A 27,323-nucleotide genomic window follows, 5' to 3' on the forward strand; every position below is an offset into this window, starting at 1 on the left:
ATGAGATAAGGGCAAATGTGAATGGTCTGCACGGTGCAGCCACCTGGTGGCACAGAGCTCAACCATACACAGTAGCAGCAACGAATTGTATTTTTCTTTGCTGCTGGTGTGTATTTTTCGCAGGAGTGTAATCATCAACACGTTGTTTTTTATAAATGTTTAAAATGTTTTAGACTTGGTGAGAGCAATATTAGCGCTTTGTTTGGCTGGTTAAGCGCCGCGCCAACAAGTGTATGGACCGTGCAGACCGATCAGGCCGCTCACGTACGTCTACGCTAAAGTTCCTTCATCAGCTTGAGTTTATGCCTCCAGTTATTTGCCGAAATGACCAGCTTGCCTGTGGTTACCGGAATACAAGACACGTTCGGCGCTACGACAGAATGCTCGCAACGCACGCTGCTTCGATAGCTCTCGCTTGGGGTCGACGGCCAAGCGGCTAGTGGCGAGGTCTCGCGCGGGCGGGGGCGAGCTCCAAAAACAACCGGAAGTGGACGATGTGACGTCGCATCGTGACGCAAGCCAGTGAAGGCGGAGCTTAGCACCGCTCGCTCGGCGAACGAGTTGAGGAGGAAAAGCATGGCTAGGGAGGAGGGTAACTTCTAATCGCTTGTAGCTCCATTAATACGTAACGCTTCACTTAAATTGTGGTGCGAATGTTCTACTTAAGCTGTACCCTACGCGTCTACAAAATTTGTCCGAACCGTTTCAGGGGCCCTTTAAACTATGAGTTGCACAAAACCTACAGACATGATAGCTCTCGGATAGTAATCTGACTATATGAAAAACATAATTCTGTTACGCAAAAACCCCTTCACACACGCAAACCAGCCACAGCATCCGCCATTTTGTGCGCACCGGCGCAATGGCTGTCTTGGGGGCCACAGAGTGGCGCGTCCGGTTCTTTGCATTAACTCCAGCTGGCGGTCTCCTCCACCGCATCGTGGCCCACGCAAGAGGCCATGGTTCCACCACAAAGCTCGCCTTCATGCATAGCATTCACGGCAAGCGTTTCCAGGTAAAGATTAAGTTTACATATGCTTCAGTTGCCGGGAAGTGCGAGAAGCAATCAGGGATATTTGAATGCTATTGCGTTCCACTCTTAAAGGCAAAGCTTAAGCGTCCTCCAAATTTTTGAAAACAAGTTTTGAAACTTGAGCATATCATAAACAATGTGGTAAGCTGAACCCTGACTTCAAGGAGTAATGGCGCAATACTTCTAGCTTGTCATGTATGAAAGTTTAAACCCCTCTATAAACATTAAAAAATATTGGGAAGTGTGAGAGCAGCCCAGATAATTTACTAGAAGACTAGTTTCTATGAACCAGTTTCGATTTTGGCACCAAGAAGGTGAGTGCGTCATCATTTTATCACACGCTAGCGAGCTCCATTAATACGATCGCTGCAGCTGCTACACGTAAGTGCTGCTAAAGATAAACATGTGCAGCACTTTGGTTCGCGTTTTTATCAGCATCATAGTAAGGCCTTACTGCTGCATGACATCAAAAAAATTTTCTCTGAGTCATGACGTCTTCATATGTCGATGCCAAGTCCAGCATTTTAAGACCATCTTAACTATCAAATCAAAATGTGCTACAAGTGTTTCCACACCTTCATACTTGCCTAGTGTCATGCTTTCACGTGTGAGAAGCGTGTGGTTGAGTATCTAAAATTTCGAAAATGAATGTCAATGCTCCTTTAAGTAAACGAGTAGGGCAATGTCATCCACAGTCACTCGGTGATGTGTCCATTACTATAGCAACAACAGATGCAACAGACCCTGGCATCACAGCTCAGTGTGCTTGGCCCACAGGCAAGGAGCATCTTTTAATTCGCAAAGTTTCCACTCCACTCGTACAGCAGCTGCTGTAGCAAAGGTGTATTACCATATTTATTGCTAACGATTACACAGACCACTGCAGGCAAATTTTCGCCATCATCAACGCCGCGAACAATATGTGATAGGTGCAAGAAAAAGCCTGCGAGTGTGGGCCGCACAGGCTGGTGGATTGATGCAACGGTGTCTTCTCCCACATGCCAGAGGGCAAGTGGGAAAGTGTGTGCTTTCAAAGGGGGTGGGGGAGCGGGCTAGTGTGCACCTCCTTTTTCACTCCGGCTGCAGCAGCTGCAGCAGCTGCGGTGGCTGAGCATGGCCATGCGCAGCCTATTTTGGAGGCAATCTGCAGTGGGTTCGAAGGCTAGGCGACCCTAGATAGCCAATGGCTTCGTGTGCGCTGTGCTCTTGCTCGGATTGTTAGCACTGAAGCGAGAGGCAGCACGATGGGGAATTCACTAGCTAATGCTGCCGTTCTTCGTCCCACTAACATTTTGACAGCGAGTGTCCGCGGTCATCGAGTGAGATGTGTTTGTGTTTGCCGTTATGCACATTACAACACGGTTGTTAATTGAGTTAGTAATAAGGGTGCGCGAATAGTGATTTTTTGGTACCGAATCGAATATGAATCGAATACTTTTCGAATAGCTTTCAAATAATGAACAGCCATTATCACAATTAATATAAAACTATGTTCACATCCCAGTATTCTCAAAATCGGCAAGTTTCTGTCATTACACACAACAATATGAAGCGTTTTCTTATAAGCACAAATGGAGCATTACAAGCAAACAAGCAGTTTCCTTGCATGCACAGGGATTTTCAGAGTGTGAATCATCGCTGCACAGCCTATAAAGTATGGCTGCCTAAGAGACATACCTTTTCTCAAATGTTATACTTATTTGAGTGCAGTTGACGTTTTAAAACATTCGAAAAGTATTAAACAATATTTGCATTTACGAGTAGTAGCTATTGGTTTTCAAGACCAAATCAAACAAGACACTGTTCGATTCATTATTTGAAAGTTCAGAATATTCACTGATAAAATTACTAACCTTACACTTCGTACAGCTGGCAAATAATTTGCCATCGCAATCAATGCTTCACCTTTCGAGCGAAACAGCGACTTCTTCTAATCCTCTGATCCTCTTTTGATTCTCTGATTTAAGAAGATTTTACTCCTTCACTTGTGAAAGATCTGTAGCAATGGACTGTAGTCTTTACAAAGAGACTATGACAGCATCTGTTCAAGCCCATTGTCCTGCCACCTACTGAACATAATTTTACACTAGTAGCAACAATGCTGCAAACTTACAGCTCAGTAGTGCATGAAATTTCGAAATTTTTTTTCAAATTTACACTTTTAATTTGATTAATTATACAGTACTGTAGTGAATTAATACACATTTGGTGACATCCTAGCAATATGCACTAAAGACTAGCGACATCGTTCACTCATTGTCAGTCACACATGATAAACCACGATGCATTCTAATCTTTCTTGGTTTTCTTACAGGTCTTTTTTTTCTGACATTTTTGAGCGTGCAAAGGCTCATGTTCCTAATGCTTGTAGCCTTGCTGCGTGACATGTGCCACGACAGCAAGTGGCAGAGGCCAGCACTCCCACGGCTATCACGTAACAGCTACGGCTAAGCTCAATTTGCAAAGCACTGCATGTGAAATTTGGAAGCTGGGGACTTAGTTCCAATTAGTAGCAGGTAATCTTTCTTTTAACTTTCATTTCAAAATCAACTCAAATTACAGCATTTAATGTAGCAAAGCAACACGCAGCCATGACAGACATTGTCGTGGGGGACTGTGCATTCATTTTTGCCAATAGCGGTTCTTTAGCATGAATCTAAATATAAGCACATGAGCACTTCTGGATTCCAACCCCTCCCTGCCTTTCTCATCTCTTTTATCTCTCTCTCTCACCCCCCTTAGAATGTGACCACCACAGCAAGAAACAAAACCGCAATATCGTGATCAGCATCAGAATGCTAAATTTTGCAAAGTTTCGATTTAAATATGAAGTTTCTTGCTAAATGTCTTCAGCAAATGCTGAATGACAGGCAGCAACATCACCTGTTGGTTTACAGCAGGAATGCAGCATGAGGAAGAAGTTGGGCATGTGACTCGCTTTCCTTTGAAAGCACGGTCAGAGGAGAAAGACCGATGCAGGATCTTAGGCTCCAGTAGTGTCACAAACAAGCAAATGAAATGTTCACTTATGGTCCACATATGATGAGAGCTGTCTGTAGAAATTCCAAATAAAGCTATAGGTGGTTTGGGCAAAAGCTCACTGCCAGTTTTCTGCCTTCCACCCTATTTCTGATAAAGGTTCCGCAAAATATATCTTGCTTTTTGTTGATTATGCTTATTCTCGATGTGTTTTGCACATTTAGATAGAAAATATTTTTTTTCTAGTATTTATATGTGCCATCATTAAAATTTTAAGCAGAGTGCCTGGATTCTTATTAAGAGGCCATGATGTTTAAAGGTACGCTTAGAAAGACTGATCTTGCAATCAAAGTGCCACTTCGAATGACTTGAGACCGGTTCTCTGAGCATGATTTCTTCGCACATAAAAGAAAAGAAAACTCATACAATATATATTCTATCTCACCTTGAAGTGGTATGCTAGCTTGACCAAGAATGGGAACTCGACGGCTTGTAATATCCGTTTTTCATTTAGGGTGTGTTCTACTTGTTTTAGCTTTACTACCTGGAAGAGTACAGAAAAAAAAAATGCAAACAGGAGAAAAATCTGCATGAATTCACAATGAAAGATTTAAAGCATCATTTCAAATCAAGTTATTAAAATTGAAACTATGCCACAGCCTTATGTTATGTAATATGTACAGATAACCTCAGTACCTTTCCTTCTTCAAGGTACCTGCTATATATATATATATATATGCATGTCCACAAACACACGTACACACACACAGTCAACATCCATTAATTTGACCTTGATGGGACCAATGAAACTGATCTAATTATCCAGCAAGTTTAATTGAAGAAGAGCCAGAAAAAATGTCCCCACACACAGCCACTTCGTTTGGAGGTACATTTGCCCAATCCTAGCATGCCTCCGGATCCACCCAGGTTTTACGGATCCACCCAGGCTCAAAGTAAAACACAAACAAATATGACAATAAAGCTCCTAATGGCGTCAAGGTTGAAATGACACTGGAGCTCCTAAACAAATTATAAATCTAATGTAGACCCAAATTTTTAACAGAAAAGGAGCACGCGTCCAGTTCTGGAAATAAAATAATGATGAAACCAGCAACATTTGCCTTTGCAAAATGGAAATTTATTTGCACTTAATGTCCATCACTGTCACCCTCAGACCAAACATTATTGCTGTATATGGGCCACACCATGTCGTTCTTCGTATTGTGCCACTGCATCTTTCGTATCCTGTACCTATCGAACGACTCCACAGCAATCACGAACAACGAATGGGACAGTGGATCCCGTATAGATTAAGATTTTGCTAGTTTGTCCTTCAACACATGCAATTTTTAGGAACGCCGAAGACACCCAATGTGACTATCTTTTTAATTAGCTTATTTTTGTAACCAAGGACAGACAGTGGCGTGTGGTCATTGCCATCCTATACAAGAACTTGGTCTGTTACCATTTTGTGATGGCAATGGCAATGGCAGTGGTTCTGGCAATTGGCTGTTGAAAACACCACGAGTGTGGTTTTGTACTGACTGCACAGTAAAGGCATTTCATTGACAAATTTTCTTGAGAAAAATGCGCTTTATAAATGAGTAAATGTAATAACCATACATTGTGAGCTGCTTTTTTTTTTTTTTTGTGTGTGTGTTGTTACGTTTCGCCTACGACGCGCGGTATAGCCGGCGCGGATGCAACGGACGCCGGGGCTTCGTTCAAAGCGGCGGACATTTTAGCCCGTTCGGAGCTCCCGCAGTCTCCCCGCCAAGCGCGTCCAGGCGTGTTTCAGTGCCACGTGTCTTCGTGTGTGTGTGTGTGCCACGCTTGTCAAAGCGCGGCAGCTGGGGAGAGCAGCTCCCCAAGTGTGAAGCGAGGAGGTCTGTCCGGCGCCCGGCCGGCGGTTGAGTCACTACACTCGTCTCAACATGTATCTCAGCTCGTCCGTACCCGCCGTCACGTGGTCTCGTCACGAGGTCTTCCTTCTTGCCCTCAACTGCGAAAGTATAAGAGCAGCTGCCCCCGGACGCCAAGAGAGAGGCTCCGATTTCTTCTGTCGAGTTACGTGCTCTCCCGTCTCTCACTTCGGTCGACCTGACCGCTCGCTCTTTTGCGATGTTAGAATAAACCAGTTGTTCTGTTACCAGTCGACTCATGCTTTGCCGAGACCTTCGGATGCTTCCAGTGCCCCAGGCCGCCAGGCCAACGCTACCCTTGGGGCTTGCGACCCGATTGCAACAACGGGTGTCAGCGCTGAGTTTGCAACAACTCGTGCCAGCGGTGCGATTCCAACAACTGGCTGGTAGCGGTGAGATCGCGACAACGGAGGCCAGCAGCGAAGATATGCGGTTGACTGTATGCTGAGCAGCACAACGACCATCCGGGAGCAGTGCAACGAGCCCTGTGTGATGACTGGTTGCCTGCAGCGGAACGACTGCGCTGAATTCTTGGCTGCGAGGTTTGGTGAGTGCGGGACTTTCTTCTTCTGAGCTTTGCCAGGCTTTTGTTAGTGTCAGAAACAGAGCTGGTAATTGTGGTTGTCGTTGCTGCCGGGTTAGTTTGCGGCAAGACAATAGAAGGCAGTAGAGAAAGCAGCATTCAGAGCAGCCATGGATTTGAAGTCGTTGCGCAAACCGAAATTGCTGGAGCTTGCAAGAGAGTTGGGTCTGGATGTCTCAGACAAACTCAGAAAACCAGAACTGCTAAGGGCTATTCTTGAGTTAGAAGCTGAGGATGACGAGCTGTCGGAATGCCTTGAGACCATTGAGGAGAGGGAGACGGCAAAAAGACAGGAGCGCGAACGAAAAGAACAAAAAGAAAAAGAAGAGCGCGACCGTCAATACGCTTTGGAAATGAAGCGTCTCGAGGTTGAGATGGAACGCGCTCGTAATGGAGGTCAGGCACACGGTGCAGGAGAACGAGTATCGTTCAAAATGACTGACCTGATGCGGCCGTTTAAGCTTGGAGAGGACATTGGTTTGTTCCTGGTTAACTTTGAGCGAACGTGCGAGAAGCAGGGGTTCTCTCGGGAAACGTGGCCACAGCGCTTGCTCACTTTGTTACCCGGCGAGGCGGCCGACGTAGTCGCTCGCTTGAAGAGAGAGGAGGCAGAGGATTTCGACAAAGTGAAATCGAGTCTGCTAAAAAAGTACAGGCTGTCAGCGGAGGCGTTCCGACGGAAGTTTCGGGAAAATGAGAAAGGCAAAAGTGAGTCATATACAGAGTTTGCCTACAGGCTAATGTCAAACATGCAGGAGTGGCTCAAAGAAGAGAAAGCGTTTGGTGACCACGAGAAAGTTCTGCAGTGTTTCGGGCTAGAACAGTTTTATAGTCGGTTACCTGAGAACGTGCGGTACTGGGTCTTGGATAGGCCAGACGTTAGTACGGTGGCTAGAGCCGCTGAGCTAGCCGAAGAGTTTGTGACGCGTCGGGCTCGCGGAGCTAAGGACGGTCAAAAGGGTGAATTTGGCTCCAAGTTTGAGAGGCCAAAGTTCACACCCATGAGAGCAAAGGGGGACACACGTAGTGCGGATGCGAGTGAAAGCAGTCCGACCGAACGTAAGGAGACGGCGGCAGCCGAAGCCGAACGCAGAAAGCGGTTCGAGACGAGGCAAGCGCGCGTTTGTTATACGTGCCAGAAGCCGGGTCACTTTTCGGCGCAGTGTCCAGAAACAAAAACAAAAGTCGTGTTTTTGTCTTTATGCAGCACTGACGAGAACATGAAGCTTCTCGAGCCTTACATGCGAGACCTCCTCGTGAACGGGAAAGAGTGCCGAGTGCTTCGCGATTCCGCAGCTACAATGGATGTAGTTCACCCCTCTTACGTAGAACCCTATATGTTCACGGGCGAGTGCGCATGGATCAAGCAAGCCGTGGAAGCTCACAGCGTATGTCTGCCCGTAGCAAAAGTGCTTATTGAAGGACCTTTCGGAGCACTTGAGACGGAGGCCGCAGTGTCATCTATGCTGCCCCCCCAGTACCCGTACCTATTTTCGAACAGGTCCGATCACCTCCTGCGCGAGAAGGGGCTTTTGTTTGGTGAGGCTAGCGTTCAGGCCTTAACCAGATCGAAGGTTCGGGAGCTCGCTGCAAAGGCGATAGTTGCGGGACCGACGTTGTCGAACGATGAGAAAGGGTCAGAGGCGCAGCAAGCTGATATTCAGAGCACGCCCGAACTGAATAAGATTGAGGCTGTAGCATTAAAGGCACCAGATACTGGAGAGGAAATTCCCGATGCGGGAAAGTTAGAAGAGCTATCTGCAGATTTGCTCATCGCGCCTACGTCAGACGGACTTAATAGGTTGCTAAAAGTCAGCCGGTCGGCTTTGATAGCCGAGCAAAAGAAGGATGGCAGCCTAGAAAACATACGCTCCATTGTCAAGGAAGGTATCGCCAAGAAAAATGCTCGCTTTGTGGAAAGAGGTGGGGTCCTGTACCGGAAGTATCTAGACCGCAGAGGAGTGGAGTTCGATCAGCTGATCGTGCCTCAGTGCTACCGTCAGGATCTGTTGCGCTTGTCGCATGGGGGTTCGTGGTCCGGACACCTAGGAGTTAAGAAAACTAAGGACCGTCTCTTGCAGGAGTACTATTGGCCAGGGTGTTTTCGGGACGCAGACCACTTTGTGAAGACATGTGACACCTGTCAGCGGGTGGGCAAACCAGGGGACAAATCGAGGGCGCCGTTGAAGTTGGTACCTATCATTACGGAGCCTTTCAGACGGCTCGTTATTGATACAGTGGGACCTTTGCCGGTAACAGCCACGGGGTACAGACACATTTTGACTGTGATCTGCCCAGCGACAAAGTTCCCTGAAGCAGTGCCGCTTAAAGAACTAAGCTCAGTTGAGATAGTCAATGCACTACTGTCCATATTTGTGCGAGTTGGTTTTCCTGCGGAAATCCAGTCAGATCAGGGCACGGTGTTTACGAGCGCTTTGACGACAGCCTTTCTCGAAAGGTGCGGGGTAAAGCTGTTACACAGCTCAGTGCACCACCCCCAGTCGAATTCCGTTGAGAAGCTCCACTCCGTCATGAAGCGCGTGTTGAGAGCATTGTGGTTTGAACAACAAACTGACTGGGAGCTGTGTCTGCCTGGGGTGACGTTGGCATTAAAGACCGCGCCGCATGCGGCTACGGGGTTTGCGCCAGCTGAGCTAGTGTACGGTCGCTCGCTGCGATCTCCGCTTCGCATGCTTCGAAACAGATCACTGCCCTCTCCAATGGATGCAGACCATCTCTTCCACAAATGGCCGCCTCCTGCACTGGAGCCTCGCTTTGCAACAACATTCCTTTGAGGTGCGTTACAAAAAGGGGAGTCTCAACGGTAATGCCGATGGCTTAAGTCGAAGCCCCTAACGTGGGAATCAGCCTCAAAATTGTTTGTTACTGATGTTTTTCTTCCTGAGGCAGGATTTTTTTTAACCTATTGCTTTTGTGTAGTGTTTCAAAGTGATGATGTGCTTTCTAGTGCAATTTTCCGATTTGTGGACGCGTTCTGAGTGCTGCTAAACTACTGTAAGGAACTAGGCAGTAGTATAAAAGGGGAAAGAGCCTGGCAGGGCTTAGTGAGGGTTGTGCCGTGCTTGCTGACTGAGCGGTTGACTTTCGGCGTGGTTCTAACGCTTGCCGGAAACGAGAACAAAAATGTCAACTCTCCCGAAGTCACTTTGCAGTGTCCTGTGTGAACCTGAACGAGAGAACGAGGCCTTCTATGTGCGCTGCGCTCAAGAAACGCCGAAGGACGACCGACTTCGGTTATGAGCATCATCAAGCGACATCCCTCCGGACAGCGGATGCAGTCCCCTGACCATCGGGATCTCCTTCCCCCGGCGGGGCGGTCTGTTACGTTTCGCCTACGACGCGCGGTATAGCCGGCGCGGATGCAACGGACGCCGGGGCTTCGTTCAAAGTGGCGGACATTTTAGCCCGTTCGGAGCTCCCGCAGTCTCCCCGCCAAGCGCGTCCAGGCGTGTTTCAGTGCCACGTGTCTTCGTGTGTGCGTGTGTGTGTGTGTGCCACGCTTGTCAAAGTGCGGCAGCCGGGGAGAGGAGCTCCCCAAGTGTGAAGCGAGGAGGTCTGTCCGGCGCCCGGCCGGCGGTTGAGTCACTACACTCGTCTCAACATGTATCTCAGCTCGTCCGTACCCGCCGTCACGTGGTCTCGTCACGAGGTCTTCCTTCTTGCCCTCAACTGCGAAAGTATAAGAGCAGCTGCCCCCGGACGCCAAGAGAGAGGCTCCGATTTCTTCTGTCGAGTTACGTGCTCTCCCGTCTCTCACTTCGGTCGACCTGACCGCCCGCTCTTTTGCGATGTTAGAATAAACCAGTTGTTCTGTTACCAGTCAACTCATGCTTTGCCGAGACCTTCGGATGCTTCCAGTGCCCCAGGCCGCCAGGCCAACGCTACCCTTGGGGCTTGCGACCCGATTGCAACAACGGGTGTCAGCGCTGAGTTTGCAACAACTCGTGCCAGCGGTGCGATTCTAACAGTGTGTGTGTGTGTGAAAATCTTCCCAAGGTAGGCTGAAAATAGGTGTTTTCAGAGGGAGACAACATGCCTTTAATGCATTCACTGACCCCTAGCGCCGCCGTGACAGACACTGCAGCCACTGGGGTCCCATGTGGATCAGGTGCATTCATGATAGCCAGTCAAGTTTGAATTATCTAGTAATGGCGAATTTCAGGGTTGAAATAAGGAAATATTTGGCCAGTTGGGACGTTTGGTTGGGATCAAATGAACTGAAGAATTGAATAAGCTGAAGTCGAAATAAGGAAAGTCTACTGTACTATCAAAACTACAACAAGGGGCTGTGCCCCTCACAAAGAACGCAAGCATACAGCTCAATGCAAACATGTAAACCTAAAATGTTCCTGAAAGGAATGAAAGCATCACTCTATAAAACAGCATAATATGAAAGGGAATCTTATAATGCGAAGATGCACAACTGGCCTTTCCTTCTCAGTATCAAATGTTGCTGGGAATTCCCAGAAAAAGTAGCAATCAAGGGTAAACAAAGGTAAGTTGCCAATGTTGTCATCAGTGTTTTTCTGTTTCTGTCTTCGTGACTGTGGACATCTTTTTAGTAACAATTATGTCCTTCACTCAGCAAGAAGCAACTAGACCACCAACTAGTCCTTTTGATGAATGAAACTGGTGACATGCTAGCCACATACCTTTTGTTTGTCTAGTATTTTCATGGCATAATAGTCCTTGTGCTGTTTGTGCTGGACAAGCATCACCCGCCCAAAGGAGCCAGTCCCTAGAGTCTTGATCCGGTCAAAGTCCTCCAGGCAGGCTGTGTTCTGCGAGTCAACAGGGCAGTCATGTCAATGTAATGACATGCTAGTTCCAGTGCTGCATAAGTGAGGCTTCGCAACACAGCTGTTTTGAGTAGTTGAAAACCTTGGTAAAGTCACTACACATCAACTTGTCAAGTAAGTGGTTCTAGCTGCAAACCTGTGTCTTCTATCATAATATAATCAAGCGCCATGCTAAAAATGAAAACTCTTTCTTGTGTTAGGATGCTATTTTACGTTAATACTGAAGGAATACTTGAAATGCATGTTTTGCATTATTTTCACACAATCACCAAAGTGAAAACCATTGAAAGTACATTTTATGAAGGTGACATTAAACTTGCTGACTGGCTTGTTTGTGGCTCTATTGTTTAGAATAAATCAACAGTGCACATTGTCTGTGCAATGTGAAAGCAAAACTTATTTCCCAGAAAGGAGCAATGATGCTGTACGTGATCATTATGGCAAGACACAGAGTGCACCATGACAGTGGCATATGATACCACCACACTACTGCTGAGAAAATCTACACTTTTCATCCACCATCATCACAAACAACAGGTACTCATATATTCATTCTGGAGGGCAACACAGGCAAGTACTGCACCTAAACATGGTACTAAATTAAATGCACCGCAAAATGTCATCACTGTGAGAAACTGAAATGGGAATTAATTTAGCAGGAAGGTCCAATTATACCAGGCTCCCTTACTCACGCAAAATTTAGTACTTGCAATATGTGTGCTGCAGTAAAAGTCATGTATCAAGCCAATTTTTCTATCAAAAAGGAAACTTGATCCAACTCTATAAGAAAGCAACATCTATACAATACGCAACATGTGATGTGCAAGAGTCCAATTCGCCACTACTATTAGAAATTCATTTGAACTTACTTCTACCCTTCTAGTAACAAGCTCTTTTACAATTACACCCATATAGCGACAACTGTAATGCATATTGCCTACGCTGTTACAACGAATAAGAATATGGGAACACAACGATCAAATTCAAAGTACTGTTCCGGAGTCCATAAATATCATTCACACTAGCACAGGATCAACTGCCATTGCAAAAGCACTGACACAGGTATTATAAGTAAGATTTGCCTTGAATTACTATAGCTGCAATCATAACAGGTAGTTATTTTGACAGCTCTGATAAAGGTGTTTCAGTGTTTGCTTTTTCCCTGAAGGAACATACCACTGTGCTTTTAAAAGAACATTATACCATAAAGCTCATCCCATCAATGTTATCAGCTATGCCACAAAGTGCACTAAGTGCTCCCGCACAAACATTGACCACTCAGTGCACATAATATAGTTCACAAGATAACCACAGTAGGAAGTTTGTGCACATGTACTTGGATGTTTATAGCTATTATATTCTTACAGGGAGAACTTATCAATCGGAGCACCCACTGACGACATTAAGAAACTATAAACTTGCACACTAAGCTTATTTCTAGCTTGAAACATATTCAGAATAAACACTACTGCCTTAATGTAAATGGTTGTGAATAGAACAGTTGAAAGAGCTCAGCTGCACATTACCACTTAGCCACCACACATTCCACAACAGCCAAGCAGTGAAGGAGGGTGTGAAATCGCAAGTTACCCTTCTGAAAGTGAACCACATTCTTTTACACTAGCATCTGGTTAAATGTGGAGAGGACACTGACATTTCAATTTCTATATTATTGCTACCCACTCTGGTCGAATGCTCCACAGCATATGTTGATGCCGCCGAACTTGATTTAGAGTGAACATCGATGAAACTATTGGCCCAAGTACCAGCAAAAGCTTAATTCTTCCACAGTCATGTACTGAAGGCACAAAAACTAATGATATTATGTAAACTGTTATCTACAAAAATTTGAAAGGAAGTTTCATGCCTTCATCAATTATATTTAAAAAATACTCAGAATCAAAAGCCAAAGCATTTAGCACTGAATGATTAGACATGCCAATGTATACATGGCATGTCTAAGGATAGCACTCATGGAACTAGAGTCACTGGCTCTAAAATGACCCATTATATGCTGCATCTAAGGCATAACTGTCTGCAGTAATGGTCAACAATGTTGTGTCATGAGATAAAGAAGTGCTGCTGCCATGCAAGTTAGCAGTGAGGCACTACACAGTGTTCGATTCCTGCTGTTGTAGGAGAAAATTGAACTCAACACAGGTCCTTTAGTAAACCAGCACTTAAATGGGCACTGCACCACTTATTGAAAATGGTAAATAAGCCTGTTTAGTAAGTCGTCAATGCTGTCATGAATGTATTAGATAAATATTTTTGTACACACGAGAGCCAGCCCTGCTTAAAAAGCCGCCTGCTCCTTCCCTCCACTTTCTGAAATTTGCGCTACTTTCTGTGTACACTGCTACCACGTACATAAATGCTAAGGCTATCGGCTAGATTTTTATGGACAACATGACTAAGCAGTGACTCCAATGAAAGAGAAATTGGAGAAGCCTCATCAATGATAAGGCAGTGGCACCATCTTGTGGCAAGTAACAAAGCTACTGTGCCTGTATTATGGCCTCCAACATCGGGAAGCGTGACAGAGGGTTATGCCATCCAATATTGGAGGCCAAGCTGCTACCAGAACTTCGTGCGATTTTAAGAGGAACATGAAAGTCATTGTTCTGCATGGGCACTGCTGTGCCCATGCAGAACAATGACTTTCATGTACCACTTCGAGTGCCATGGGAATGACAAAAATGAGGTGAAGGCTGTGAGATGGTACGGTAGTTGCCGCTTCTTAATTGCTGGTTTAACTGCTGATGACACAGTAACAGTAAAGAGAAGCGGACTGATCCAAACACCCTTCTTGATTGACATCAGCTATTGGCCAATAGCAGTCACTTATGGAATCCACTTTATTACAAAATAAAGCACCCAGAAAAGAAGGAGAAGCAGGCTTCTGTTGAAAAGAGAGTAAGGCGACTTCGCACTCCACTTGCGAGCTCCATGCACCGCATATGACAGTAAAACTTGGCTGAAATGGTCACAGCAGCATATGCTATCATCTGCAGACTATGTTTTTCCACCAAGCCCGAGGGTTGGTTCAAAACCCCTTTAACATGTCAGTTACAATGCAAAGTGGTCTGTGCTGGATTCAACTCATGGTGACTAAAAATTTTCTTGCCATGTGCTTTATTTACTGAAGCAGATAGAGGGGTATGTTTGAAAAATCTGTTTCATTAAATTGGTGATTGCAATACAACAGTTCCACTCACCGAACTAGGACTGGTCCATTTTTGTTCAAAGGACTTCCTGGCCTCTTCAAGGAACCTTTCAACTATAAGAAGAAGAGAAATAAATGACAACACAGATGCATCAGAATAATTGGCCTAAAATGGTTTAGCAGTGCAATTCAGAGTAACACATATGACTACAAACGCTTACGCAAACTGGAAATGTTTATGAAGTGCAAGATAGAATGTTGTAAACAAAAATATGGTACTTTACCAAACTGCTAATCAAAGTGAAGCAATTCCTTTACAGCAATACTTGTTTAGTAGTGTTAGAGAAACACAAGAAAAAACAGCACCAAATCAGATTTTACCTGCATACTAAACATATGCAATGAGTAACAAGGGAGTCCTGAAAGTCTGCTCATGCCAAGGGTGGTCTTATAACAAGGTTATTGTGCAAGTTATAATGCACAAATTTCTGTTCAAAAATTTCTTAAACTCTAAGCAATGTTACAGAGTTGAGATGGCTGATGGATGCACTTTTGTATGCAATGGCTTGTTTTTGGCATGCTGGAAAATTTGATATTCTTTTTGACGTGTATGTTTGTAAGCTACCTGCCATGCTCTTACTCCATGTTTTTAATTATTGATAGCTTGTTCCACACAGGTTGGCACAAACTTATAAGGATAATCAAACACACCAGGCTAGTTCAACGCACTTAGAGGATGTGCCAAAAGAAATGGAAGACGATGCAACTATGTACTACATGACAGCTTCTTCACTTCTCTCTACACAACAATACAATGGCATGAGCTCAAATTATAATATAACAGTGGCCGAACAAGGAAGGTTGCTGTAGCGAATGCTTCCACAAGTTCCTTTGTTAAAACAAACATTGGCTTCAACAACATTTCTTGTTCCACCACTGTTGTTATAGTGGGAGAACAGTGTGGCCACTACTAATGTTGCAGCTTGCACCATATCACTGCTTAATTATTCATTCCTTAAAATTTTCTAGTTCATAGCATATAATGCAACTCTGGCAATATCACCTAAAATGTGGAGCACAGCAGAATCTTTATGTTATGAGAAATGCCATAATCGCAAGGCACTGCTTGGTAAGACCTCACATTTGATAGTGCTAAGCTATTGTAAATATTTAGAAATTGGATGCTCCCAAATCATTGTTATCAATGCAATGACCAGGTACCACTCACAACGCCATTACCTAGATGCAAACAAGCACAGAATGTGCTGCAGATATAAACACAAAATAAAAGAATAACTTAACCTAGAAGGCCTTGTACAGGCTGCCTTTTGTTATTCTTACTCTAGGAATAAAGATAACACGACAGCAAATTTTTTTTTTATCTTGTACATTATAGTGCTGTGATCAAAGCGTACAGCTGCAGTGCTCACAAACCCAAATTTTCATTCAAGCATTATAGGAAATCCATCTACACTGTGCTTGAAGTGCTGGCACAGTTTTCAGGGTGCATGCCCAACTTCTTGATGTCTGTTGTCAACTGATAATGGTACCATCAGCACCGCCTTGAAATTATGTGATCACATTGCAAGCACACATCATTATTGTGTGCTGCCTTCTTTTTCTTAGATAGATCCTGCCAACAACCTCTTCAGATGTATAACTCAAGAAATTACCACCATTAAGAATGTACTCACCTCCAAATTTCCCCTGGCACAGCTAAACCTAAACATTGAGGAAGGCTGAGCTAAACTAAACTCCTTCAGCACTTAACACCAGGCAATACCACTGTTTTCTCAGTGTGCCAAAAAATTTGAATTATATAACTAGGAGTTGACAAAACACCAGGCAAAGAAGCATTCCTTATTAAAATTGTGGGCAAGCAGTCAATGACCGATTAAATTCTGTCAGACCGCATGACTAAAGGCATGCAAGAGACTACAAAGGTGTCCACATTATTTTGCAAGCATTAAACAACAAAATGCCATTCAAGCAAATGAGCATATTTGCCTAATGAGCAAAATTTTTTTGCATTCTTGTACATATGTGTAAAAATGCCACTTGAGAAGACTGCAGTATTGAGCATGAGAAATGAGCACGGATGTAGGTTCACGCTTCTTCATGTTCATGTCCTGCAACTCAGATTTATGCAATTTATGTACCCAATGCAATTCTATGCAAGTGAACCCTTTTCCTGTAATCAAAAGCATATTAAATAACAGCACCCAATGAATGCAGTACCTTAAAGAGACACAAAAGGCAAATATTAAGTCGAGCTAGGTTGGAAGATTATGCTTCTGTAATAACGAATTTTTCATTCGTAATGAAAACCAAGCTTTTGTAAGCGAGAAAATGATGAAAATAGAAAAACAGAGCACTGTGATCTGTTGTGAACTATGGTACCTCTTATGTGTGGTGTCAGCACCCTTCATACACAGAGAGCAGCCCCAACCGCACCTCTCATCCACAGTGGCCACGGTCCAGACTGAATAGCATCGCTTTTCCCTGTTTACAATGGCCCAGACTGCAACGTGTGGCAATTGACCACCCTGTCGGCTCCGTAACTGGTAACCTGAACCTAAGCAGAGCCACAGAGCAACTCACACAAGCTGAGCACCTACACCCACCAAGCAGTACAGCTTCATATATAGAGCTAAACAAAGAGTCTACAAAAGACATTACAACGGCATAGAGGGCGGTCATGTGGAAGTGACGTCAAGTCCTCCACTTTGAAGTGGGCAGTTCAATTGAGAAGCAGCAGTGGGACCATTGACGGCAATTTCCTAAACAAAAGATTGATATATTGGCATGCAAAAAATGATGACTTCTAGACGATTACTCTGTCAATCCAGCTCGACTTAATACTTTCCTTTAGTGTCCCTTTAAGAACACTGGATTACATGAAGCGTTTCTACCAGCTCTCTAAACAAACCCCTCATATGAACAAGCAGAGTAAGCCAGTGCATTTTGTCTGCACAGTCTTGACTAGTTCGCAAAATATTATGAATTTTATTTGTTAAATAATCCAATTTAGGTTTGGCACAATCAAAGCACAGGGTCCAAGGGTACACTCACAAGAATAAGCTCCTCAAGCCCTGTAGACAAGTAAGGTTTAATGACGTGTGCATCTGCAGGTATGTGTATTTGGTACAACTCAAGATGTGGCCAGTGATTCCTGCAATGGAGTACTTTGCACATGGCAAGGAAAACCACCAAGCAATGCTGTGCTAAGTGCAATGCAGGTGGGCATGCAAGAGCAAGGATATGCAACAATCCTTGTAGCTGCAAACTGCACCCAAAATTGTTCCAAGAATAATGCTGCTCCTGAACTAGGCTCTTGATTTGCATGCCATGTTACAGCTTCTTAAACAATTAGTACAACGCTGAGATAACGGAAACGTGACTCTCCACAGTAGTTCATTTTTACATAAACTAAAGCAAATGAAATATGATGAGGAAAAACTGAAAGCAACTCTTCTTGATGCATACTAGTAATGACTGACTTGAGTGGGCACTCATAATGGCAGCAACACTTTTACTAATTAAAAGTGATGAAGTTTATAGTTATTGCCTGTGGACAGCGCTCTTTAATACATAAGCCCTTTGCTCTCTCGTACTATTACCGAATAGTATGTGTCTATAGTTGCCCGCTAAGGTCACCTATCATGCTGGCCTCCAATGACTTTCAGCAACATTTAATGTCTGGAAACATCAGTATTCTCTTTGAGAAGAACTGCAATGCATTTCTCACTTTCTTTTTTACTCCTCCTCCCTTTCCCTCAGTTAACTACCACAAGCCCTAGTGGAGTCACTATACAATACCTAGCTGCTGCAGCCAAGCTTACCAAAGCTTTACAATTAAACCAAAAGGAGCATAACTGATGCTTCAAGCACTCTGCAGACTTCAGCCAAGAAAGCTTTCCAAAAGAAGAAAGTCCTCTGATAATTGGAAGGAATCAAGCAGCTGGGAGATACTGGAATAAGAAGAAATGGCAGACAGCACCTTTTCTCATAGTCAAGAGCCAGCAAACATATGTTAGTACAAGAGTGGCAAGGCGGGCAGTATGGGGTGCGGAAAGTGCAAAAAGGCAGCTGCCGGACGCAGGGAGGGGGCAGGCAGCAGCCCACCTGACACGATGCCACTGCTCTTGAATGGAGCGGGCTTTGATTGCGTTGGCGTGGCGCCCCCTACAAAGGGACAGACACAGGATGTGACATGGGGAAAACACAACTGCAGGTTCCACACACACACATATACACAACAATCTTGCATTGCATGTTTGCACGCAAAGTGTGGTAGGGTGCGGGAGGTGTCCGCAATGTGGGAAACACCAAGGGGGTCAGATGCCATCCAGGATGGTAAAAAACAAGATTTTTTCCCTCCTTCATTTAATTTGTTGGAACATGATTTAGCAGACACTGGATCATATGGTGGAGCTTCTGCCATATCAGTGGCACTGAAGAGCTAGGAGCTCTCTTGTCCTCAAAATCTACAGCTTTGGTGTGTACTATAATAGCATGACGACATGGCCAGTCAGCAGAGCCCCGATTGCTTTTGTGGCAATTAGGGTAGTTGTTACCCGAACAATATCTTGCCCTGTCAGTACGGAATTCGCTCAATACTTGATTTTGCAACTGGTTACATTACATGTGAGCTGAAACGCAAGCAAATAACACGCGGCCATTTTCGACACATCACTCTCGCAGATGACAGCCGTGTAGCGCATCGGATAGAGTATATACGACGACGAGGTGACGCAGCGTACAGGCGCGCCAGCGTGATCTGTCGAGGACAAGGGAGGACGAGAGCACGGGAGCATGCAGCGTCGTTTTCATCCGAGCCCTAGTCAAGAAACGGAGCCGCGAGCCAAGAATAGGCGAGCCGGCGAGCCGGCGAGAGGCGCGACTGCGCGGAAAGAGTTATAACGGGAACACACACACGGCACCCTTACGGCGCCGGGTTGGAGCGACCCGGCCGAGAGACTGGGCAACACGAGAAGCGAACAAAGAGTGGGACAACACAGCGGTGGTGACACCGGCGTGGCGCTGTCTCGACCGACGCGCTGGCGTGTCACGAAGGCCCGCGACAACGGGCACTTCGCTCGCTTTTCGGTGTGTCCACATGCGTTTTGCAATGCTTCCAGTGCCGCAGCGATGGTAAAACCAGTAAAGCTGGCCACGTTGGCGGCGCTCTCGGCGTCAAACGGAGATTACGTCGGCGTGCACTGTCATTGGGATCGCGCCGGAAGAAGTGAAAATAAATGTCTTGCCGAGTAAACCAATCCAGCCAACACGTTCAATTACGCCACAGCATCGCGGAAATCAGCGCTTAAGGTCTCCCCTTCAGTGGAAGGGGAGGGGGGCCTCACAGGGCGGCGACAGTATATATCAGCGAAAAGACACAAGTAACTGGGATGGAAATGTAGAGGCCGAGGGAAGTCTGCTTGATCAAAACGGCTGCCTGCTCATCTTAGTACAGCCGGCTGGAGCCCGATGTCTTGGATACCAAGCTCTCGTTCAAGAGACTGCTTAGGCGCCACACTTTCGAAACGGGCAAGCAGATCTCGGAAGGGATAGCGCGTCTGACTGGCACCTTGCCGACGGCGCACTGACGACATCGACTTGGACCGCACCGCAACAGATGTAGAACAAGGCTCGTCTGGTGCAAGGCAGGCAAATAGCAGTGTGTGTTAACAAAGGAGCACATAAACAAAGCGTGGCTTCTAACAACCCAAGGGGTTTTCCGGTTGTTCTGGAAAACATCTAAACATACACAGAGACATTACGCAAGAACTGTGGTGGAAGGCCATGGTCGAAGTCGAGACCATTTAATCAAACTTATGTAGACCGCCGTAAAAACATGAAAACAAACAAAATAAGTGCACTGCCCTTAGGCGGTAAGGGCAAGTGAGCGACCAAGCGAAGTGCCTCGTGTATTCACTGTTTTAGATTTTACACGAGGGAAGCACGTGGCAACATGGTCTGCGCTTCACAGGTATGTGAAAAAGAAAGGCGAAATAATGGGAAGTGGCATTATAAGTGAATACCGTCAAATACAGGCGAAATTTCTTTTAGATGTATTACTTTCAATATTTTGCCATTGAAATACCCACTTTGGAAGATTGCAAAATACCCAAACGTAAAACCGACGTTGCCCGTGGCATCGTGTCAGTACGGTAGCTTAGAAAGGGCGAGCGCGTCAAATTACCATTGCCTTCCGTTATCCTGCACCGCGTCTCCAAAAGGAATCAAGGAAACCCACTCACAGCGGTGGCTCGGTGGATACGGCGCTTCCGCTGGTGGGCGCGGACGCGTCAGCCCCATAAAGCCCCCCCTCGCAGCAGTAGCGTGGATCGTGGCACACTCTAAGGTGTTGCCACAATTAAAGCGGCCCATGACGAACGAGACAGCCAGAGAGGTGCGGCTGCAAAGTCCAAACAACAGCGCGTCCTCCCAGCGGTTCCAACGCGCCAAGCCGTCCACACGACACGAGAAAAGGTGCGCCATGAAAGAGGCGCGTGGCTTGAGGGTTGGGCGGCGGTCCAGGCAGACAGGGTGATCACACTCTCGAAACTACTCGTTTCACCGTTTCGGAAACGTAAACACCTTTATCGCACCCATCCCCGGTGTTATGTCTCAAGGTACTCGAAAGCCATGTTACGTCCCGAAAATTAATGTGACACTTGTGATGTCTATCGGCTTCTTCAAGGCGCCAAATTATGCATATTTTACAGACTGTATATCGCTAAACTGCATGCTTGCGTGCGCTCGCTTTCAGCCGGTACGGCATACTGCATTTAATACGAGACACGATATCTGCTACTAATGAAAATATAATCCTACGTGTATGAAGTGCCAGCCAAGCCACCATCCGTTTTTGTGTTTTTGCAGTGTCATACACAAAAGCCTCGCGCTTATAGCATGCGCATCCGGCCCTCGGTTAGTTCACACAGCCGAAGCAGGCAGCTGGTCGCGACGGCAGCACATGATGGCTAAGCTGATCATGTTTGCGTTCACGGGGTTAAGCAACAGTTGCAACACTTCGGCCAATTTGTGGTACAACAAAGGGAATCGCGGCGGCTGTAGTGAACTACAATGCCATCGCCTCACGCATACTTTGTTGTGCACAATAATGCGGCAGCAGTCGGCACGTAGCTGCGTTGCATTACAGTAAAACACCACTTGAACGAACTTCATTTAAACGAAGTATTCAGTTGTACGAACTTTTTTTTAAAACCCCCACCGTCGCGCCATTGAACCTTATGCTAACGCCCTTCAGTTTAACGAAATTCAGTGCAGTGCACATTTCACTTCTACGAACAGTTTCCGAGGCGCCATGCCATGTCTCCTAGGTCATACTGAGCACTTCAACAAGTATAAACCGCCCTTTTTGCCACGCTTTCTTACGTTGAGAACCGCGCCGACCGCGCTCCATTACTGCGTTACCGCTTATCGCCGCCATTTAGCGGTTTAGCTTTGAACTGGATTGGCTACCTAAGCCGTAGCCAGCCGAAACCATTGCTGTTTTTTTTTTTTTTCACGTTTAGTGCGTTTAGTTGGCTCCACAGCCATAGCTAGCCAGAGCCAGAGCCAGCCACAGCTTCAGCCGTACTATAACCTATTCGTCCTGGCCTCAAGGAATTGTGCGCCTGCTCTAGTTAACCATGAGCGGCAAACGAAAGCGCCTGACACTCGACGAAAAACGGGACATTTTACGTAGGCTCGAGTGCTTAGACACAGTGACTCAGTTCACAACTGCTGTAGTGCTAAGTGCTAAAGTGCAGCAGAAGATCACAGTGTTCTTTGCAAAGTGCTAATTAGCGGAACTTGAGCAGAGTGACAAATAAATGCGTTGATAAACAATTTGACCACCAGTTCTTTTGTTTTTGCATAACGGCAACAAGCTGTCGCACGCTTGCTTATTTCAGTTTAGTGAACTTTCACTTTAACAAACTTTTCCCTGGGGTCCCTTGGAGTTCGTTCAAGTGAAGTTTCACTGTATACGTTTCTGGTCACGCCGAAACAGATAGCTATCACAGTGGCTAGAGGGTCAACTATAGTGTAAATCACATTTACAACGCAATGCTCGACTCACGCGAGTGTACCACAATATCGTGCGCAACATAAATAAATAAAAGATCTGCTTATCAGAGAGTACATGCGTGGGCTGTAGTGAACGCGACTTCTTAATTGGAGCCGACATCGCGTCAATTGACTGCTATGCAAATTCATAGTGGTGATGTAAACGCACAAGCGACCACGCCGCCAAGCAGAGTGGGTAGCGCTGAAGCTTGTCAAACAAACTCATTCGCTGTGAAACATATGTGCGACGACTGCAGCACCAAACGACTCCACCCTCGGTCATCGAAAGACGTGACGGCAACCTTCCGCGTGCTTCGCACTGGTCGCTCTCGCTCACGTGCCCTCTAGACTTCACCATTTCTGCGAGCTTGACTGTCTTGGCATCGAGCGGATCAACTCGCTCAGGGGCCGTTATATATCGCATCCCTCCATCGACCTGCATCTTGAATTAAAGCTCCAACCTCACTTCTCTGGCCCGCGCTCACGCCAGACCCGCGGCGCAAACACGTGCTACCATGCCGAACACGCACACGAGTTGCGACAGGAAGTGCCTACACGCTAACGCGCTTCAAGAAGGAAGAAAATATTCGTCGAAACTGTGATGTGGCTTCCTGGCGCATCTGTCAAGTGCGCGGTCAAAAAACTCGCGTTCGGATTGGCATCGAGCTAGCTTATGTGGAAGGAGAAATTCGCACTGCACTTCTCTTTTATTTATTTATTTATTTATTTATTTATTTATTTATTACCTGCATTTCGCCCGTTGCATTGCAATAGGGAGTTTACAAAAGAAACAACATTCGGTGTGTGCCAAGTGAGACAGTGCATTGTATCGAAGTGTTTCAGATGTCATAACACATGTCATAACACATTCTTCACGGAACAAAATTTGCCTTTTGTTCCGGTTCTGCAATACGCTTCGTAAACGCTCTGGCCCTTGCGCCATTAAACACCACACATCATCATCATCAACGCTTCAAAAAGGCTGATGAAAAAAGACAAACACAAAGAAAGAAACAAAAGAAAGAGAGAGAGACCACATAGCTTACTGCTCCTTGCTTTTACACGTACAACATGCAGGGTGTTTTTTTTTAGCTGCACCAAATTCTTTAAAGATTGCCTGCCTATGGCAGATATAACACAAATCTAACCTTTGACCTAAATTACTGGTTGAGGCACTCATTACTTGTATGAGAAATCAAAAAGTTCAGTCAAATAATTAACGTAATTACACTAACTTACATTTTCGTTCATTACTTTACGCCACATATTTCAATCTACGAATTATAGCTGCTGAGTTCGCACAGCGTTATCCACGTGGAACGAATTCTCCAGACAGCACCAGTTCGGAGATATTAATTTTCAAAGTGCCCGTCGAAATGCATTGGCGTTCCAGTTACTTTCTTTAAGAAAGCGCTGTTTTATGCATTGACGCACAAAAGTAATCTTTAAAGAATTTGGTGCAGCTAAAAAAAAGCACATCCTGTATGCTGAATTGGCTAATTACATACCGGGAAATGGTTGCTCCGAACGGGCTCAGCTACACAAGTTGTGCTCCTCAAAGCAAGGCACTACCCGGCTGCGTGGAAAGTGCGCGCACGCGCGCGGCGCGACCTCTACAAGCACAGAGGCGGCCGTCTCGTTCTTACGTACAGCTAAATACAACACACACATGAAATGCGGACGAAGGGAAACTCGCTCGTTTTCTGCCCAGTTCACGTCGCATGCATCACAGCACTGAAAAAAAGAGAAGTCGCAGTTTCGCCAGAAAGGCGAAGCAACGATTGTGATAGCAAATTAGTGGACAGCTAAAGCTATACGAAGTAAGGATAGTACTTTTATCGGCCGTATAAACTCGTAAACACAGGCATACTAACTAAATTAACAAGCACGGTGTCACGCGCGCACAAGCAAACATGAGCACATCTTACGCGATGACCGCGGAAACTCGCTCTCAAAACGCTGAAGTGAAAATGCGCAGCAGCAGCAACGAGCGAATTGACCTTCGTGCTGCGCCTCGCGTCAACGCGAAGCCGCGAAAACTAAGCGTGCGGCCCCACTCGGTCGCCGCCTCGATGGCTTTCGAGACAGAGCGGCCCGGGCGAGCACGCCGCGCGGCCGCCAGGAGGAGAACCCCCCCGCATCCTTGCGCGCGACGGAAGGCGGCGCGCTTTTGCGGCTCACCCTCGCGCGCTTTCACTCACTCATGCAGCACACGGCGCGAGGAGACGATTTTATCGCTCCTGGAATGTGTGCGGAACCGGCGACGAGCAGCCGCGGCGCCGATTGCGAGGGCCGAAAGGCCGGCACAGCGCACGCGACTAGCGCTCAACTGAAGCTGCCCTCGTCATCGGAGAGAATGGGAGCATAGATGGGAGCAGAAACCGAAGCGCGACTGAGCAAGACCGCGCCAAGCGAGCACGCCGAGAAACAAGAAGGAAAAGCGCGCCCGCAGTTGCAACCGCGCGCCGCACCGAACGTTGTAGAGGCGATGCCGATTATTGAACGGGGGGCATTACCTATGAGCCCGCCACGCTTTGAGTGCCCTTCCACTCCGCCGCGGGTCGCCCCGGCATTGCACTATCGTCGGAATTTTGTATCTACACAGGGACACAAAATCCTCGGATCCTCGGAAAAGTAGCCCTTATCAGATTCGCCGTAAAAACAAAGCCAGAATCCGCTGGTGGCGTAACCCCCTTTTCTCTATCTCCTGTTGCACAGTCTGGAAGCGCGCCCGCCGGCTACAACTCCATTCGTGTGTCTCCGGAACTGCAGATGCCAAGCCCGATTTTCACTACAGAAGCGTACATAACATACCTCGTGCTCCCTTATCCGGGTACTTCGTCATAGCGAAGTCGTCTCATTCGAAGTCGTAACATCGCACAGTCGTCATCCATTGTGCACCTTTCATTTGCAATTCCAACCCATTCCCCTCCTCTCTCGTCACATGTCGCTTTTACCCTGCTTCCTGTACCCGAAGGCAAATACTCCAGTAAGACACTTAACGTGCAGGTATCACTCGCCTGATCAGCGCTGCTATCCTTCCTCCGTATCTATCAGAATATCCCCTACTCACGTTTAATTGCTGTATCTCCTGCGCGTGTACTTATCCTTCAAGTTATTCGCCTAAATTTACCTTTCTTTTTGCTTTTGTTGGGCTAGTTCATATACTTTTTCTTGATGTAATAAGGAGCGAATAAAAGCTTCTATCCTGTCCAGTCAATTTTTCTTCAAATCTGCGCTTTCTTACATTACTTTAGATTGCTTGATGCGCGGTTTTCGCGTAATACTGCATCTGCAAACGCAATAGATACCGCATCAGCATCGTGGCGGTACTCAGCCCCACAAAACATGGCAGACTAGTAGGTAAAACACGACAGAAGCGTCAGCCAGTGGGAGTCGCACACAGTCACAATTGCAACCTGATTACTCGTTAAATTTGGAAGCTTAGTGTAGGTCCGTGCTCGGTAAAATAAAAAAAAAGGCAAGAGTTCCAGTTACTATACACGCGAGTGCGCAAACACGAAGGGCGCATCGCATATAGCTGCGCGGCCGACAGCCTTGTTTCGTAGACTTCCCGCGGCTTCGCCAGTTCTGTGCACATAGATACAAAATGGGCGGGGCAGTGTTTCCCGGTGTCTCGCAGTAGCTGTGGGGAAAACAATTTTCCACTTGAACGCGCCTTCTACTACAATATAGAGTCGCCACGAGCGTTGCCTCAGCTCTTCCTTTTTCTTTAAAAATAGCCGACCAACACACTGCACACTAAAACCGAGCGCCGCGCACTGTGAGAACGCCACGGCACGCGCTGCTGGCACCTGCTGTGGGACGGTGGCCTGAAAGAGTGTCGCAAGGTCTTGGGCAAGGTCTGCAATCAACTGCTCCTACCGTATACCTTCAACTGCATGCAACGGACCTCAAAGCGATACACACAAAAACAGACAACTTCTTTGTTCTATTCTTAACGCCGGAGCATGGTTATAGGGTGTTAAGAACGGCCAGCTGCAGTGCAAGTTTGCCAGCCATTTACGCCAGACAATGGACCGCGGTGGAGGCCCCTGTGCGAGGTCCGCTCTGGAATTTAGAGGCGACGGCTGTTCTGCAAAGGTCGTCGCCCCTCGATCTAGCACTGAAACCTGTGCGGCACTGAAACCTGTGCAACACGTGTATGTGAGCCCGCCTCCTCCAAAAGGGCGGGTCATCTACAATGACGTCGAACTATGACGTCGAGCGGAGTACTTATAAGCAGCGATTGTCGGCAGCTAGTGTGTGCTCGTTGTCGTGCTTGAAATGTACTCGTGCGCTGTGTGCTCGTTGTCGTGCTCGAAATGTACTCGTAATAATTGTAATTCTGCGGTTTTACGTGCCAAAACCACTTTCTGATTATGAGGCACGCCGTAGTGGAGGACTCCGGAAATTTCGACCACCTGGGGTTCTTTAACGTGCACCTAAATCTAAGCACACGGGTGTTTTCGCATTTCGCCCCCATCAAAATGCGGCCGCCGTGGCCGGGATTCGATCCCGCGGCCTCGTGCTCAGCAGCCTAACACCATAGCCACTGAGCAACCACGGCGGGTGAAATGTACTCGTGAGCTGTGTGCTCGTAAGCTGTTTGCTGTATGCTCGTCTTGCGGGCTCCATTTGGGAGTCACGCTAGACTGTCGATGTATCTCATGTTCAACTGTAAATAACATGTAAATAAATCCTGCTCTCCTAAGTCCCGACGAAGAGTCAAGCTCCTTCC

At 46.4% G+C, this 27,323-nt stretch overlaps 1 protein-coding gene across 6 annotated transcripts in view; it reads right to left on the minus strand.

The window, feature by feature from the left end:
• The window catches only part of Pka-C1 (Protein kinase, cAMP-dependent, catalytic subunit 1), a 443,650-nt gene that overhangs the window by 41,381 nt on the left and 374,946 nt on the right, over positions 1 to 27,323 (minus strand). For 5 of the 6 annotated variants that reach the window (XM_050186148.3, XM_055075499.2, XM_050186154.3 and 2 more), the window contains 3 exons: positions 14,556 to 14,617; positions 11,191 to 11,319; positions 4,458 to 4,556 (listed from right to left, as the gene is read on the minus strand). In XM_050186148.3, the coding sequence (XP_050042105.1) occupies positions 4,458 to 4,556; positions 11,191 to 11,319; positions 14,556 to 14,617 (290 nt within the window). Of the gene's footprint in view, positions 1 to 4,457; positions 4,557 to 11,190; positions 11,320 to 14,555; positions 14,618 to 18,628; positions 18,689 to 27,323 lie in introns of all 6 variants that reach the window. The other variant, XM_050186153.3, reaches the window with a different exon arrangement.

The sequence above is a fragment of the Dermacentor andersoni genome, chromosome 11 (assembly GCF_023375885.2).
Source record: "Dermacentor andersoni chromosome 11, qqDerAnde1_hic_scaffold, whole genome shotgun sequence".
Lineage (NCBI taxonomy): Eukaryota > Metazoa > Arthropoda > Arachnida > Ixodida > Ixodidae > Dermacentor > Dermacentor andersoni.